This window comes from Ctenopharyngodon idella, chromosome 4 (genome assembly GCF_019924925.1).
Source record: "Ctenopharyngodon idella isolate HZGC_01 chromosome 4, HZGC01, whole genome shotgun sequence".
NCBI lineage: Eukaryota > Metazoa > Chordata > Actinopteri > Cypriniformes > Xenocyprididae > Ctenopharyngodon > Ctenopharyngodon idella.
The window spans coordinates 5158371-5177364 of NC_067223.1; the positions used below are offsets into that span (position 1 = coordinate 5158371).

The 18994-nt window shown below is 36.3% G+C and overlaps 3 protein-coding genes across 3 annotated transcripts in view; 2 read left to right on the forward strand and 1 right to left on the reverse strand.

The window, feature by feature from the left end:
• Positions 1-2736: 2736 nt before the first annotated feature.
• Positions 2737-3944, forward strand: LOC127511412 (sialic acid-binding Ig-like lectin 7; the record flags this gene model as incomplete). Its single annotated transcript, XM_051892221.1, has 3 exons — positions 2737-3145; positions 3241-3546; positions 3640-3944. Coding segments are annotated over 3 exons (1017 nt in total), but the record flags the coding sequence as incomplete, so codon positions are not given.
• Positions 3945-5181: 1237 nt separating this feature from the next.
• napepld (N-acyl phosphatidylethanolamine phospholipase D) lies at positions 5182-12885 on the forward strand. The gene is given in 7 exon segments (XM_051892304.1): positions 5182-6635; positions 8175-8306; positions 8811-9045; positions 10696-10752; positions 10754-11343; positions 11413-11527; positions 12538-12885. Coding segments are annotated over 7 exon segments (1311 nt in total). The 5' UTR covers positions 5182-6585; the 3' UTR covers positions 12670-12885.
• A 129-nt stretch (positions 12886-13014) lies between these two features.
• The window catches only part of cacna1c (calcium channel, voltage-dependent, L type, alpha 1C subunit), a 155299-nt gene continuing 149319 nt past the window's right edge, over positions 13015-18994 (reverse strand). Inside the window, 1 exon segment of the mRNA XM_051892297.1 lies at positions 13015-18994. Within this exon segment, the coding sequence (XP_051748257.1) occupies positions 18758-18994 (237 nt within the window). The 3' untranslated portion in view covers positions 13015-18757.

Here is an 18994-nt window from a genome sequence, read left to right on the forward strand (position 1 = left end):
TCAGCAAGTAATAGATTCATTTTGACATTTTTCATGTTTGTGCTTTCATTCTCTCTATAATTTATATTAATGACTTATGGATCTTGGTTAAGCTTCAGATCAGATCCCTAAATGGACTTTAGACAATATTTTGAAGTCCAAAATGCTTCATACATGCAAACAAATAAGAGTCACTTTAAGAACAACTGCTTTTTCTTTCTTGAGAAAACAACCTTAGGGGAGAGTGGGGTAAGATGAGCCATTTTTTACTTATGTGGTCCTCAAGATAAGGGAAAATGAGGCAGAAGTACAATTAAAATATTTAAAGTAATTTCAGGATGTTTCCTATCATTTTAAATGATCAGAATAAATCTATGACAAAGGGTTCTATAAATATGGCTTCTTATAAAAAAGTGTTCCACTGGCTCAATTTACCCCAGGTTAGGGGTAAGTTGATCCAAGTCAGTAGGTGGGTGTAAACTGACCATCTAACTGAATCTGAATCAAACCCATGTGAAATTTTAAAGATAATGTACCTATTTTAAAAACGAATTTAATAATCACATTTCCTTTTACAAATATTCATATTCCTTTTTTAAAAAAGAAAGCTAACTTAAACAACAAAAAACCAACCAAATGAAGTTGAAATTTCAGTATGTTTAATTGTTTGCATTTCTGAAACAATATGTTGAACACCAAAGTTGTAACCTTCCCATAAACAGACTAAACAGAGAGTTTGTTAAGTAAAATTAAATAAAAACTAAATAAGAATGAATAAATGTCACTGAAACTAATAAACATTTTAGTCAAAAGGTTCTTGACATGGTCGTTTTTCTGCAGTGTCGACCATGTTAGGCCATTAGAGACTACAGGTGGAAAGATATATATGATTAAACATCCTCTGGTTCGTATCAGAGAAGGATTTGGTGTACTTGTACACTGTTCCTATCAAATAAACTCGAAAATAAAGATAAACTAAACCAGTTGTGTAATATTACATTGAAATGGCACCAGTTTATACTTCAGATTTAACTTAAATTCAGTGCCTTATCGTGGGGCAAGTTAAAACGCTGGCTCAATTTACCACACAGCATTTAGCTCACTTTGCCCCATAGCTGCCATTTTAGGAAAAGCTAGCTAGCTTACCAATTCAGAATAATATTTAGCTAAATGCCTTGCATGGTTTTATACGTTGCTAAATCACCAATATTCATCATAAATATTTATAGACCTGGACAAATTTGCTTTGATGAAACAGCCATTACATCTGTTAGGTTAAAATTTTACTTTGACAAGCCAAAAACAGTTTCCAATGTGCTTCTCATTTTCACAGTCTGGCAGAAATGATGGGTGGTTCTAAAATATATGGTCACATGACAATAAAATTGTATGATTGCCAAGATACAGGGGGTGGGTCAACTAACCCACTGGCTCATCTTACCCCACTCTCCCCCTACATTGTTTTAGCTTCCTCACGGTGTATGTGTGACCACTCTCAATGTCCGTTTAAGGTTAACCTGCGTTTAGAACTCACTGTATAAAACAGATGGTTTGCTCCAGATAATTAAGAAATTATGCAGAAGAATTTTTGTTTATCATAATATTATTCCAGAATGGAATTTCTGTGATGTATCTGTATGTTTGGCCTCTACTTAGGTTTAGCCTTCTTTTAGTGGCAAGATGAGTGTAGCTGAGAAAGTCTGTGTTTTTGTCTTTCTCTTACAAGGTATGTGTATCTCTTCTTCACCTTCACCAATGACTTTAATGAGACATTCATAAGATGAAGTGAACAGCTAAAATGTTTATCATGAATGTATGTTTTATATCATCAGTGTAATTTAGACTGTTACATGTATGTATAGGTCTAAATGATTAATAGAATTGTAAAGTATTTGAGTAATAGTATTTCACTACTGTACTTGTATTATTATTAATACTATATCTTTACTTTCTGTTAAAAATTAATACTTGTATGATTACTCAATTATATTTACAAGGAAAACATAATACTTATTACTGCATTGTAATTTCATGTAGACTTAAAAGTATAAAGTATCATGACTTATATCTTTTCTCACTGATTTAATAATGACCTTAATATGACTAACAGGCCAATCAATCATGCTCACATAAGTTTAACTTTTTTAAACAGCCAAATGAATTATTTTATTTTATTTTATTTTATTAAATCTGGACTACTTCTTTTCAAAAGTCCATTTAAAAATCTTAAAATCTTAAAAAATAAATATTTTACTTTTTAATATTTAAGTACAGTTAAGTGTGTATTTTTTTGCTAGGTACTTAGAATTTTAATTGAGTAAAACATTTTGACAGTATCTGTACTTACACTTTAGTACAGTTTCACATTATTAATAGAGGTGTTAGCAGTGTTACATGTAACTTGTTACAGAGCAACAATTTGATTATCTTTGTTAGCCATATTATTTTAGAAATATTACAAGCTATATACTGAAGCACTAAAGTCCAAATGTGTAAATGTAAAGATAAAGAAACTTGCAGATCAAATATGTTGGATTTTATTTTAAATCAAGTATTCTGACTTTTTGCCATGTTACAATTTTGATGTTGATTCAGTTAGTACTAAAGCATCTATCTGCATCGATCAATACAGGCTGTTTATTAAAAAATTTCATTTTAATTGAAATGTAAATGATGTGCATTAGTCAACTGAAAAGACTATTGTCAATTAAGAGTGTGTGTTTATTGTTTATAGAAATGTGCTGGTAAATTTCTTTGTATGCTTTACATGTTTGTGTTGTGTGTGTTGAAGGTGTTTGCTGTAGAAAGTACAGCATCAGTCTGCCAGAGAAGATCGAAGCTCTCAGTGGATCCTGTGTGATTATAAAGTGCACATTTGAGATTGTGGAAGACATGGACAAAGAGCTCAATGAGAGTGCTGCTACAGGATTTTGGCTCAAAGATGGAACTAGTGTGAATAACAATCTAGTGTTTAACTCCAGAGATCCCAAACCTAATCACTTTAAAGGGAAAATAACTGGAAAACTGCATGAGAAGAACTGCACCACTATCTTTTATGATGTTAATTCAAATCATAATGGTAAATATTACTTCAGGATTGAGAGTGGTGCTCTGAGATACATTTACACTAAAATAATCGGAAACATCTCCACTATAAATGTCATTGGTGAGTGATTTGAGCCTTTTATTGATAAATGAATGTGTTAAATAAATATTTTAAAATTGTCACTTTACTTAATCTTGTATTTATGTGTATTTTAGAGTCTCCCCCCAAGCCCACAGTGAAGCAGAAGGAGGTTCAGGATCAGGAGGAGGTGTTGGGGAGGAGCTCTGTGAGTCTGCGCTGCTCTGCTGAGACTCTCTGCTCCTCTCCTCCACCAACTCTCACATGGAGCTCCACTCCCAGAATCCTCCTCAGTAAGAGCAGCAGACAACAGGAGCTCATCTCTGATCTGAACTTCACTGCTACTCACCGTCACCACAGAGTCACTTTCACCTGCACTATAACCTACCAGCTACTGGACAAGAACAAAACAGCACAGGACAACATCACATTACATGTTCAGTGTAGGATGTTTTTGTGACTTCAGTTCTTTTCTCCTTCATAAGACAGCATTCATTTAAATATGTATCACATCATTCTCTCTTTTTCTTTTTCAGATGCCCCTAAAATCTCTTCCTCTTCCAACTGTAACAGTGGGAATGTATTAGTGTATGTCTGTGAGGTTGATGGGAATCCCTCTCCTGAACTGGAGTGGCATCTGTCTGGACGTCCTGTCACTAACTCTTCAGACACGTTCATCAGTGAAGAGCGATTGGGCAGCACAGGCTTGAGGAGCTCCATCACTCTACATCAGTCACTCGCACACACATCTCTGCAGTGTGTCGGCAGAAACACTCGTGGCACTGAAAGAAAACTGTTTCAACTGAATCACTTCTCTCGAGAGGCTTCATGTAAATAAATAATAAATTAACTATCCAGTTATCCAGTCTGTTTTGATTGTTGATATGGGAATATGGAATATTTTATTTAATATTTCAATAGTTATTAAAGTGGTTAATCAGATACAGTATGTTTGGTTATTTGCTTGATATCAGCACAGCTGTTCTCTGGAAGAGTTTCCATGAACTGTCTTTTATTGTTTTAATAGGGTTCAACATTTACTCCTTCCTGATTTGAGTCGGGGCATGGTGATATTATGTGTTACAATACTGCTTTACAAGTGAGTAGACCATTTGATTGCCTGTCAGACTGATAGTAGGGGTTGTGATGCATGAGATAAAAGCAGTTACATATTTTTTTATTTATGAATTATTTCTGTTGATGGATCTACAGGACTCAGAAGGGAGATAAAACTGGAATCACTCGGACTGATGGGGTACGTTACCATATATCAAACACACACATGCTATTAGTTCTTGTACATATCAACCTCACAAACACCAAAACACGTTTTATGGTTACTCTGTCCACCCAGTTTGTACTCACAAGCTCTCCACTGATCATCCATTGTTCATCCATTAGGTTGTTTCACTGGACAACGGTGGAGAGCCTGTTTGTCAATAAAATCATGTCATCTGCTGGAGCCGCCACACTGGGATCTTCCTAGGGATTTTAACACACTAGTTTTAGTTATCAACATCTGCATATACAATGGCCCTTAAAAAGTATTTGGACACTTAAGGCACACTTAAATATAATATGTTTGTCATTGGATTGAATAACAATATATCAGAAATGTGGCATTCAAAAGAACCCCATAATGGACATTTCACTAACATCAACCACAAAGTGTCACAATGCTTTTTGTCTCCTCTTTCTGGTCATCAGTATGCCTATTTACATATAATTAATATCATCATCTGCTATCTTTTTTATTTTATTTATTTATTTTTTGAATGAATGCCACTTTGTTTAATATTTTGTTACCTAATCTAATCAATATACACTTCATGCACATATTTAACTGTCCAAAGACACTGTATGTGTATTTCCAAATATATTCTTCTATAACTTATCCTCGCATAATCTTTTTGTTTGTTTGTTTAATGTATACTTGAGTCCTTTCAAATTTGTTTCAAATATTCTGTCTGTTTTTGTTTTGGTTGGCATTTGTGTGTTTTGAGTGCTGTAACATTCTGCAACAATTAAGCGTTTTTAAAATAGATGATGGAAAATCAAAAGTTTATTCTTTCTGTTGTTGACATATTCAGGGATAATACATGTTGAATCGTCTTTATGAACATGAAAGTAGTCTCATCAACATCATATAAACATTCTTATATTCAGGATTTATATCAGGAAGGGCATTCATATTGGCCTATGCAAGATAAAAACAAAAGGAAAAAAACTACCTAATTGTAAAGCTTCAATTTGTAAATGCAGTTTTTCAGCTATGATAGTTTTACAATCTCACATTTACCCAGGATATGATTGCCAAAATAAATTTTCTGAAAAATGTAGATTATTAAATGTTCTGTTTAGTCACCACACCTGTCATGATTTGCCTGTTTTTCTGCCCTAAGACTCTTATTTTGATGTTCACAGTTCCTGCGTTAAGTTCCTGTTTCACCTGTTTCATCCCTTGGTTACACTGAAAAAAAAAAAATGGTGTAGAAACAATTTTAACTTCTAATTTTAATTTCTAGTAAATTTCAGTTACAAAGATGCAGCAAGTAACACATTGAATCAAACATTACCTTTTTAAGTAGAAAAACTCAAATAGTATTTTCTTGTCAAATGTTCCAGTAATCTTTGTTTTATTTACTACTTTGAAAAATATTTTTTACAGTGTACTAAGCATTCCATTGCTTGTTACTATTGTTACTTATTTAGTCCAAACTCTTAAAAATAAAGGTTCTTTATTGTCATATGTTCCATGAAGAACCTTTAACATCCATGAAACCTTTCCATTCCACAAAAGGTTCTTTTTAAAATGTTCTTTACATGAAAAAAAAAAAAAAAAAAAAAGAATCGTTCTTCTAAAAACTGTAGGTTTTTTGAAAAAAACAAAACAACAAGGTTCTTTGACAAATCAAAAATGGTTGGCTCATAGTTTTGGAACATTTATTTTTAAGAGTGCACCTGTGTCTTATTTAGTTCCTCATTTACCCCTTTATATCTAGCCCTGTGGCTCTCTTTAGTTTGTTCATTATTGACTTGTTTTGGTGCGGTTTCCCTTGAATAAGTATCTTCATCTTCTAGGATTATCTTCTTGTTTTGTTAATTTAATAAAAGTTTTGCTGCACTTAGATCTTCTACTCAACTCTTCCCTGTGTGTTACGTAATGTGGTAGTAGTAAATCACACGAGGAGGAAGAATACCAGGAGATAGGCTTTGATAGCAAAAACACAGGAACAGGATAAACATGGGAAAAATACACAGTTACATTAACCAGATCGGACAAAGACTGAGGGAGAACACAAGGTATAAATACAGACGGGCTAACTAGATAACTAATGAGAGACGACAGGTGAACTAAATGACAAACAGATAGGAGAAAAGTGGGTCATAGGACTAAACCAAAAACACAATGGAGGGAGACACCGAATAGACATGTAACACTGCTGCACTGATACCAACAACTTACACCTTCAACATAGGCCATGATGACGTGCGAGTGTAACTTTCAGTATGGGCTAAATCAAATTATGAGGTCAGTTGTTTCTGCTTAATGTTCCAGTCATGGTCAAGTTATCATCATCTCATATTGTAGTTCTATTACTTCCATGTAGCCCACTAAAACTCCTTATCTTATCTCATGTGATATAAGAAAACAGAACCTTTCTGTTGACACCTGTTTTGCATTATTTGCATATTAACATCATTGGCTATGTTCTCAAAGATACATTAATCCAGTCATTAATCCAATACATGAATCTAGTCTGGATTTATGAGGGACCGACACATAATAAATAACATTAGATTTAGATTTATTTGAGCGATTTGGTGGAACATCATAATTTTATTCTTTTCCTCGATTTTTATAAAGCTTTTGATTCAGTAGAACATCATTTTATTTTTAAATCAGTGCAAAAATTTGGTTTGCTGAATATTTTTGCAAGGCGATAAGAACACTATTACAACTGTAATAGTATAATTTAATTAAAATATGGTACTACTTCTAGGTTTAAGTTGTCAGTGGTATTAGACAAGGGTGTCCCTTATTTTTTTACTAGTTTCCCAGATATTTGCATCTTATGTTTGTAATAGTGGTCTTCGTGGTGTCTCTTTTACTCTCTAATTTAACTTTTTTTTTTTTTTTTTTTTTAATTTAACACTTTTAAATTAACTAATTTTAGTTTAACACTCTCTATCAATTTATTGTTTTACGTTACGGCGTGGTTAATGTGGTTTGAAGACTTAATAAAGCTGTACTGTTTTGTGAGCCAAAATATGTTAAGGTATCTGTGATGAAGTTTTGTCATTTTTAAGAAACATACAAATGTTTTCAAGTTATAGCCTACGACGTGTTTGTGTGAGTTTTCACCTTCCGGTGTTCTCCCTTTGTGGGTCACGAATGGTAATCAGATCAAGTAGACGTGGACTAACTGATCAATTTAGTTCTGCACGATTTACACACGCGCAACACGGTTTGCTGCTTTTCTGCACTTCCAGCTTACATTAACACATTTTCATGAATTCATACACAAATTCATATCGAAAAATGAATGCAGTATCATTCTGATTCACACATTTTTGTGCAGTGTTACCGCCAATAGTCTTACACTTGCCCAAACCTGCCCTCTAGTGGTAAAATATTGCAACTGCATTTAACTTGAGTAACGCGAAAGGTTAAAATACTGGATGATGTCCTATGTGAGATTAATCATGTTTGTCATGTTAGAGAGTTGGATATATTCACAGTATTTGCTCCAGTTTTGACACAGGATGAACTAGTCCGGTCTTGCTAAACTCATCGCTGAGTGGGTGTTCAAACTTCAAATGTTGTGATAATCAGTGTGTTGTTCATTACAAGGAAACTGTTTGGAACTCTTGTGCAACCAAACCGAGAAGTCAAACAGCGTAAAAACTGGGCTTTTGAACTGCTACGGCGACGCGTCAAGGCGATATGACAGTTATTGAAGTCTTAAAACGGAAATAAACGTTTATGGCTTAAATCAAGATCAGAACCGTTTGTTTGTCTTGTCATATGGCTGTTGGCACGTTAAACTTTGACGCGTTTCGTTTTTAGGTTTTTGTCCCTTATGGCCGCTCATACATCAGCTCTTCTACTCTGGCGCTTACATCAGAGGCGTGCTCGTGCGCTCGCGACACTCCCAACACAGACAGGCTCGAGTGTGCTGCTTGCAGAGCTGACGCATCGGTACGTACCATATATCAGTTTGACAACAACACTCATGCTAATGTCAGCGAGCCCATGATAGACACGAGTGTAATTAGACTTTCTGGCTGGATAAATATAGCCTTTAGATACAGTGCACGTTACATTGTGTACATTTAAACTGTCATGTGTTTTTTTTTTTTTTTTTTGGCTGTCTTCCAGAATCAAAAGAATTATTAACTATTAAACTATGTATCACAGTTCACTGTAAAGCTGCTTTGAAACAATCTGTATTGTATAAAGCGCTATATAAATAAAGGCAGCTTGACTTGTACAGTCTCAGGTAAGTTCAGTAACAACAATGCAAATGTGCACATGCAAACAGAATGATATGCAGATAAATGAGAGTATCCATAAAGGCCATGTGTGAATAAATGTATATTTTTTTTAGCAGTTTTCTATAGGTCTCAGTTGTGTTAATCAAGGTCTTTCCCTCCTACGTGTACCCTGTTTTATTCTGAAGTAGCTCAAATATGTTTTTAACAGGTGTTTGTGCAGTTCAGCTGCAGACAGGGCATCCATGGCAGAGGAACCTTTAGTCACTGCAGGGAACAACTTCCCGTTGGATTACCGACAAGAGCCAGATGTTACGTGTTCCAGACGGGACTCTCATGGGCGCTTTGTAAACCCTTGGACGACATGGCAGTTCCCCTCCTACAGTACCATGGCTCGCCTGTTCCTCACGGAGAAGAACAACAGTAATGTGCCCAGTGTCAAAGAGGTGATTTGGTTTAGGAGTCACTGATCAGGAATGCATTGAATCAGCAGTGTGGAATCTGAAACATCACACAAAGGATTACTGTTTAAAACAGGAATATTATTGAATATAAACATAAACAAGTAAAACAAGTTCAGATTATTCTGTTTGTCTGTAAAGTCTGGGGTATAGAGGATTTTAAAGTAGAAAAGTGGCAGCTAAATGGCATGTAACATTTCATTTCAAAATGTTATAAATGATGAAAAGAAAAGGAACACACACACACACACACACACATACATATATACATATATATATATATATATATATATATATATATATATATATATATATATATATATATATATATATATATTATTATTAATTATATATATATATATATATATATATATGTTTTATATTGAATTTTATACATTTTTAATTTTAACTTTGGTAACACTTTACAATAAGTTTCATTAGTTAAACATTAGTTAATGTATTAACTAACATGAACTAACCATGAGCAATACATTTGTTAGTTACTGTATTTACTAATCCTGTTAATGTTAGTTAATGAAAAAAAAGTTGTTCATTGTTTGTTCATGTTAGCTCACAGTGCATTAACTAATGTTAACAAGATTTTAATAATGTATTAGTAAATGTTGAAATTAACATTAACAAAGATTAATAAATGCTGTGTAAGTGCAGTTCATTATTAGTTAATGTTAACTAAGGAACATTATTGTAAAGTGTTACCTTAATTTTTTATCTATTTATACATTTATAATATATATATATTTTTTCATACCTATTTATGATAATTATAAATGTAATTTAAATTTAATATACATTTACTTTTATATAAAATTATTACATTTTCTAATTATACATTTGTAATTATTTACTGTTTATGCCTATTTATAATTATAAATATGATTATATTTAATTCATTTTTTATACCTATTTATAATTATATATAAATTATATTCAATATACATTTACATATAAATAAAATGTAATCATTTTATATGAAAGTAAATGTATATTAAATAATTATTTAATTTATAATTATTTAAATATAATTCATTTATAATTATAAAATATTACACAAATTATAAATGATTATAAAATATATTATACATTTAATTTATACGTAAATGTATATTAAATATGAACATTTTTATATATATATATATATATATAATTATAGACATGAAAAGTAATTACAAATGTATAAATATAAAATGTAACCATTGTGTATATATAAGTAAATGTATATTAAAATGTATAATCATTTTTAATTATAATTATAAAATATTACATTGTGTATAAATATAAAATGTAATAAATTTATATAAGTAAATGTGTAATCAATTTTATATTAATTTATGCATTTATAATTAGAAATATGCATAAAATAAATATAATTGTGAATGAACAGATATAAATGTACTAATCTTATGCATTTATAATTATAAAGGGGTATGAAAAGTAAATATATAATTATAAATGTATATTAAATTTAACAAAATTACATGCAACATTCAAAATTTAAATTAAAGTGTGTGTGTATGTGTGTGTGTGTGTGTATAGTGTGTATTATATATATATATATATATATATATATATATATATATATCAATGTATCTAATGTTTTCTGTTTTCTATCCTCAGGTTCTGGACCGCGAGTTGCCGGTTCTGGAGCCGTATTTCGTCCAGAGCCCGGATCAGTGCTGGGCAGACAGGCCCATCTGTGCAAGCGACCTGGCTGGGTCATGCCACTGTTCTGGTGGAGATGGAAGGACTGGTGGTTCTGACTGATCCCATGTTCAGCCAGAGAGCCTCTCCAGTGGCATTCATGGGCCCGAAGCGTTTCCGTGGCCCGCCTTGCACTATAGAACAGATTCCTCGCCTGGACGCTGTGGTGATCAGTCATACACACTACGATCATCTTGACGCAGACTCTGTGGCAGCGCTGAACGTTCGCTTCGGGTCTGGTTTGCACTGGTTTGTGCCGCTTGGGTTGACCGAATGGATGCGGAAGGCAGGCTGTGAAAATGTCACGGAGCTGGACTGGTGGGTGGGGAGCCAGATTCCAGGGCACGACAGTGTCAAGTTTTTTTGCACGCCGGCACAGCACTGGTGCAAACGCTCGCCTGTGGATGACAACAAAGCATTATGGGGTAGCTGGACTATCGTAGGGCCCCATTGTCGTTTCTTCTTCGCTGGGGATACGGGATACTGTTCAGCGTTTAAGGAGATCGGAAAACGCTTCGGACCGTTTGACCTGGCTGCCATCCCGATAGGAGCGTACCTGCCCAGGTAAGACTGTAAAGAGCAGCTGTGTGTTTTTAACACAAGTATATTAATGATTGAACTTGTCTTGTTTAGAGGGATCATGAAGTCTCAGCATGTGGACCCTGAAGAGGCTGTTCAGATTCACATTGACATTCAGGCGAAAACATCACTGGCCATTCACTGGGGGACATTTGCTTTAGCCTATGAGGTATGAGCCTGTCTGTCTCTCTCTCTCCCACACATTCATTTTCTCAGTGTGAATGGCTTTCACTGAGCTGGCCAGCTGTCACTGCTCTGATTGTGTGTAATAGCTGCCCAGCTGCAGTTGGGAAGTCCAGTCTTTGTTGTTGTATTGCGTCAGGCTTCACTGCTGTGCCTATGTTCTCATGCCTCTTCAGGCTCGACACTCCCTCAGAGAGCCGTTTAGACAAGGTTTCCAGATTACAATTGGCTGATTAAGTCAGCTTAGAGAGCTTATGTTTTATTATGTCTCAGGGTTAGGAAATGTATATTATTAGGTTTGTCACTCCGATGATTAATAAGACTTTTATTTAGGCCCTACTTGGTAAACTAGAAATGCAGTATTTAGGATTAGTTTTTTTTTCCTGTTTATTTTATATGTTGTGTACACACACAAAATACAAAATATTTTAACATTTATACGTTTTTCTTGAATGTTTCTTGAGCACCAAATCCAGAATAAATTATATTGTAAAATATATTACAATAGAAAATAGTTTATTTAAAGGGGACATTGGATGCCCTTTTCCGGAAATTATGCTAATACGAGACAGTCCGTCAGTGGTATTGGGTGGGGCCTGAACAGTATGACGTAATACTGCTCAGAAAATCAAAATGGCTTGATAATTGAGACTGTTTAGGTTTTTTTTGGGGGATTAAAAAAAAAGTAAATGGATTTTTACCATTGTAGGGTGGTTGTGTCCACACAGTGATAACACACATTTATATGCAAACACCATGTAAAAGTGAATTTTGCATCCGATGTCCCCTTTAAATTGTAATATTTCAGATTATTACTATTTTTACTACATTTTTGATCAACTATATGCAGCCTTGATGAGCTTAAGAGCTCTTACTGACCTGACTTTTGAACAAATTGCATAAACTACTGTTAAAACTGATTTTTTAAAAAAATGTTTTTCAAAGAATTGAATTAAATCCTGTTCCTTTTTAAAAAAAAAAATCTCTCTCTCTCAGCATTATCTTGAGCCTCCAGCACGTTTGCGCGAGGCTATGGTGAATCATGGACTGAATCCTGATCAGTTCTTCACGCTCCATCACGGAGAGTCACGGATGATCAACCACAAGGACACGCACTCGTCCAGCTAAACCAAAACCCAAGAAGTATGCAGTCTCACATATATGATTATGCTTTAAACAGGCTGCATTTTTATATATTGTTTTGATGTGCTGATCCAGTGGCTGGACTCTGGATTTAATGCAAAATGAATGTTAAAAAAAATGTATTAGATTTCTATTTTGTTTAATATAATTTGTCATTCAAATATCATGGTATGGCCATAATAAAACAACATCTGAGTTTAACCTGTGTTTCAAAACCGTATTTAGAAGCTCTGCTGGCTAGAAGAAGAACATTGTTCAGGTGAGATCTTACCTGCGAACCTTGTTGTAATCGGCGCTTGAAGCGTTCATAAGATGCAGAAGAACCAAACCTTAGGAAATTCACTTTATTTGCAATTGTTTAATAACATCATTCCTCAGATAAAAATGCAATATTACAGGAATATACAGCAGAGATTAATTTAAAACTTCCTGTCAAGAACCATACAATCTAAAGATATTTTTTAGTTTTTATTTACTGGTAGCGTGCGTTATAAGCAAGACACACTCTGTCACCAAAGACAGACTGACAGATACAGATACAAACTGTACAATCACTTATTTACAAATCCAATTTTTTGTCTGTTTTTTCTTTTCACTTTTTTTTTGAAAATAGGAGTAGAAAAAGTGATTGAATCTTCAGATTTACGTAGCGTATTCTTTTTAAAATCTAAATGAACAAATGAAAGAATGATGAAATGAAACAAAAGAGTCAGCAAAAGTAGAGGAGGGAATGACAGACCATGCAGACGTCTCACAGACTTATCAATAACACCTGGGGTCTAAACTCGATTAAATAGTCCAAAATATGAATGACCTCTGACGGTGTTTCGTGAGAGACCTGAATGGTCAGCACTGATTCCTTCGATTTCTACCAAAAGCACGACACGCATCTAATTTTAATTCAGCTCGTAAATCTAACAAACAGCTCAGGACCTTGAGACTACACTTCCCGTCCGCACCGTCAATCAAAACTACAGAAGCTGCTTGTGTGGTCACCGAAATAAAGCGACTGAGACGATCCACTCAAAGATTTCTCCCTTTGTGAGTCTGATGGACTTGAGTGGTTAAATGACAACCGAATCACCCCTGGAACGCAGATTCGCCTTTCAGCCAACAGAAAGAATTGTGGGACAGTGTATATGAGTGAGCGTCAGGGAATCAACTCGCTCAGTTCTCCCACCCATTATAGAAAGAGACCCAACGAATCAAGCCCAGAGCTTGACACGATCAAAGAGAGCATCACGTCCATCTCTGCAGAAAGAAAGCTGTGATAAAGAATAAGCTGTTAAAATATGTTCACTCATACATGGAGATTTGTGCAATATTAACTATTTGAGCTCCTCATCATAATCGTTACTGTTCCTATCATCATTTCTTTCTGTCTCTAGTGCTACATTCGCTGGGTGGAACTAGAGGTGGGGAAATGCCACTTAAAAACCTTGGATTGGTTCATATAAATTGTTCTGCATTCATTTGGCCCTAACCTACCCACGATTTCGGGTTTCAAATGGAATCAGTGCACTAAAAAACACTGAAGACCCGTCTCACCTACTGCAGGAGATGGCCTGAAACGATCTGCATTAATTATCGTCCCACCTGTTGAAATGAAACTATGGCAAGATTGACGTTTTGAGCTTAGGGCGAAATTAATATTTACACGACAGCTAAAATCTATGCATAAATTCATCCTTCACTTGGATTATGTGTACAATGTGTCAAACTAAACGTGGTTTAAATGTGCAAATTGTGATTATTGCATCACCACCTTAGCTTTTAGTTTATCATTAAAACTCATTAACACACTACATTAACTTATAATATCAAATTAACAGTCATATAAAGGAGGACATTAGAGATACGTGCTACACAAAGGTTAAACCAGAGGGCAGACATTGCAGCTGTCCAGGCTTTCTCTGGGTCGAAGGTCAACCCCACGGCACGTTCCTTCAGTCTGACACATGCAGAATTAGCAAATTAACACACATGAACCCAGAAACTCCAGACGGCCTGACCGATAAATCCACTAACATTTTGTCTTTGTGCATTACTGGGTTTATCCAAATGAAACAAAAACACCCTAAAGATAAAAAAATAACCAGTCCTACTGCGGTTTACTGTAATGTGTTATGAACATGAACAGTTATAACAATGCTGCTCAATTGCTATGGATAGTTTGACAACCAATGGTTGTTGTTTTTTTCCATACATTCTAATTAAAAAAAATTTTTTTTCAATATATCCTTTTTTATTAGGGAAACTTGAGTGTGTGCGCTCTACTGCTACAGATGGCAAACCGAAATATAAGCCACAACCAATCAGAGTCCATCAGGAGAGCGACCTACGCTTCCCCTGCTGAAATGTCACCGACTTTGGCCGTTCCCTCCAACCAGTGCGAAATATCTAAACTTCCATCTGATAAATATTTCTCATATTAAAATATATAAAATAACTTCTGATTCTCTGAGAGAAGAAAAGCTACATTACAACCATTTGGGCAAAAACCTCACTGAGCAACTAATAAAATATTCAGTCAAATATTTGGTACATTTCCCCAAGGCCTGAGCAGACAGCTCTCTGTGTTCATTCATCAGCGGTATCATTCAACACAGGGGCTGCTTTTGTGTCATGACAGCTTGTGGCTTTTCCACACTGTTCTATCATGTGCAGGTGCTCGGAGGGGAACGTGATGTGTTGATCTGAATAAAGCAGCTGTGAAAAAGCCCTCGGATTTGAAATCTCATGATTAATCTCATTGCACTCCTCCCTCAGCAAAAACACCCAACCATCCTGCTTAATAACAGGCCATTTGACTGGAGTTTCAAAGGAGCTACTGCGGTGAATACGAATGATTTACTCTATATTTCTCTATCATAAATTTAATTTCTATCTATACATAATCACTACATACATTCTCAAACACGGTTGTGTGTAGCCATTTTAACCCTGACATTCAGCAGATATAGATGAGTTTATATTGTCTCTTTTCTAGTGTTAATTCTTTTCTAAGTCTATAAAAATATACAATCATTGGCTAATGATGGGAGAGGAGGACTCCGTCTGCTAGGTTGATTCTTAAGACTCCATGCAAACGCAACCAAACATGAGAAAGAAAAATTCAAGCTTAGCATCCAAATCCATTATATCCAACCTAAATCTCCTCGCTGAACGTGGATTGTCTATGAGACTTGAGAAATGAAAGGGGATTTCTAATGTTTCCGCTTGCAGGCTCAACTAATAGTGAGAATTTATGTGCATGACCAACCATTTAGAGTGAGCCCATTCACCGGCATGCGGGTGCCGTAATAAAACGCCTTCACTGTGATGTCTGCTGAAGAAAGGACAAGGAGGGTGAGTGAATGAAAAGATAAAAGTGAAAAAAGCGAGAGTGAAAGAGAGAGAGCTGCTCTTGCGTATCATGCACCTTTCAGCTGAGCACAAGATATGCAAAATCATTTTCACACCAACGAGACACTTCTCTTCTTCGTCTGTATTTACACCTTCACTCCTCGTCATCAGTGTTTCCTCAATGTTTAAAATGAAAACAACAAAAAAATACTCAAAACGCTTGGCACACCAAAATAATCCTCATGCAGAGATAATTGAAACCAACAGAAGAAAAACATCAAACCAAACTGACCCGCACAAGATTTTCAAAATACTCAATACTCAAATGCACCCGATTTCAAGTATGACAGGTTTCTTCGATTTAAAGTTCTGTAACTTAATACACAACAGTGAATATATTTCTCTCTGTATCTTAGATTTTTGTACAGCTGTAGTTCTGAAAGAAAACTGTTGTACAGTCAAAGTTATTGCATTGTTTTTGCATATCTTGTGGTATGCAAGCACATACGCATGCACTCACGCATTCATCCTGCATATACTAACACGAACACCACACAAACACACTTGTTTCCGCACTCTGCATATGCTAAACACGGAGAAACTCACACACGTACACAACCAAGGCCTCGAAATATGCCTGGGGCAGCCTCACAATGACATATGGCACGTGTGTGGAGGAGATATGAGGGTGTGGTGGCGGCTTTGGAACAGAGCAGGTGGATTCTGGCTACATTTGTCATGTTTTTTTTTTCACAAGCTTTGCATCATCCTCAGAGCAGAGACCTCCTGTAAACATTCAGGAACTCTATCACACCCACAAAAACAGCACTTGACCAGAGACGGAAATCGAATGGAATGTTTGAGGCCTGAAACGAAACGCCAGGACGCTCGGTGTAGAAAGCGAAGAGTCAGCTAGACAAAAATAGTCAATTATCTTTTCATGTATGGAAAGAGAAATTCATCTTGTCTCAAGTAGTGTGCAAAAACGGTGACAGAACTTCTAACCGGGTCTAGTGTGGCACGAACGGAGAGACGCCTGGAAGTGGATTGGTCAGGTTTCTTATCAGCGGGTGTGTTTAGGGGACGCCTTCCATCCTGTCGACACATTACCAACAAAATGCTAACGTTTCAACACCTTATTTGCATAATAGATCAATAAGTAGTTCTCTGTGTGTCTGCTGAACTGCATGGAAACAGTGCTAAACCCAGCAGAAAAATATCCTTAACAATAATAGTAATATTAATAATCATAATGATAGCGATCAATAACATTGTATGACGATGACACTGCTGATGTTGGTACTTTCATAATGATGGTCATATATTTAGCCCTGTGTGAACTACATTAGAGTTTTTTTTAAATGATGCGCTACCCAGACATCCCTGAATACTCCACCCTTCTTCCTTTCTTCAAAGTGCACCTTTACTGACCCTCCGAAAGATCTGCTGTTTCCTGTGTCGAGCAGGTGGGATCGTGACAGAATCGCAGCTGTCGGCTGAATGTTTCTGGAGATCAGCAGTGAAGAAACATCAGTAGTTTCAGAGAAAAACGTGAGTCCGATCCAACAGCAGCAAGGGGAACCATGAGACGTGTCAGTGCTACCTGCGTCCAGGCGAGTGACACTGCTCATTTACAGCTTGTGAGCTACCAATAAACATTGTGAGAGAGACCGAACCCCCGGCGGAACACGCTTCACCTCTGACTGGAATAAATAAATAAATAATTTTTGTCTGTAAGAGGCATTAGATTCACAACACTGCATCTGGCATAAACATCTTAAATGCCTTCAATAATAATATTAATAATTTAAGAAAAAAAAAAAACAGCATCCATCTGTGTGCAATCCAAGATAAACAATATTATAAACACTAAATGCTGTGAAATAAAAAAAGAAATAAAACCTGAAGCAGATCTCGAATAAAAGGCCACTGATGCAATGACCCGTACCTTACACAGCTAGCAGCTACCTGAAAGCCGTAACGGTACACAAGAAAGAGAGCAATTTCGGGAGTTGAGTCTTCCACAGATTAAAAAAAAAAGTTATGTGCAGGCTTAACTAGAGAATCATGGGTAGAAATCAAATTCAAAAAGCAGCAAAAATCATCAACTGAACAAAAGAAAGCGGTAAAGGAGACGGATGACATAAGGGAGCTTGAGGACGACACTTCTTTTGATAAACAAATGGATGGGTGGGCAGCCCCGTGAAAGGAAAGAGAGAGCGAGGATGGGAGAGCCGCTCCAGTGTGTCCCTCCGAGCATCTCTTGAAACCATGACGGCTTTTGGGCCCTCAAGATCCACCTGCTCGGCACAACACGTCCACGCCGATGAGGCGGCTGTCGAGTCCTACCACCACACACAGGTCAGCGCAAACTCGCTCTGTCCTCCCACTGGTGGACAGATCCCACTGCTTGAGCAACAACAGTGCATCTTTTCCCTTAATCCCCTGCTCGGTCAGGGTTGTTTTTCATTTCCTTACTGCAATCAAGGTTGTGAGAACTGTGAGGCACTTTTAGAAACACGCACACAAACATGTACACACGCCTACTCGCTCGTGCTCTCGCAAACACACGGACGAACTAAAAACCAACTCGGTCTCAGCTAAGCAGAATGGCCTTATACCCCTACGGTAGGTACACGCAACAGACGGGTCAGACTGCAGGACAGCAGTGTCCTCAGAGAGAGCTGGGCTAAGACACAGGAAGTCCTCCGTGCTGCTGCTGTTCCCCCTACAAGCTTGTCACACACTCCATATCTTCGTCCTCCATCAGAGCGCTGTTCCTCTGCCCAGCCCCCTCGGAGTGCTCTAACTCCGTCCCCAACAGCTCATCAGAGCCTGTGGCGGTAGAGAGGCCCAGTGTGTGGCCGCAACGGGACTCCTGCGAGCCAGTGTCTCTGCACTGTATGAAGGGTAGCAGGTTTCCGTTGGCGTTGGGCGGCGCATTAGCATTGAGAATGTTGTCAGC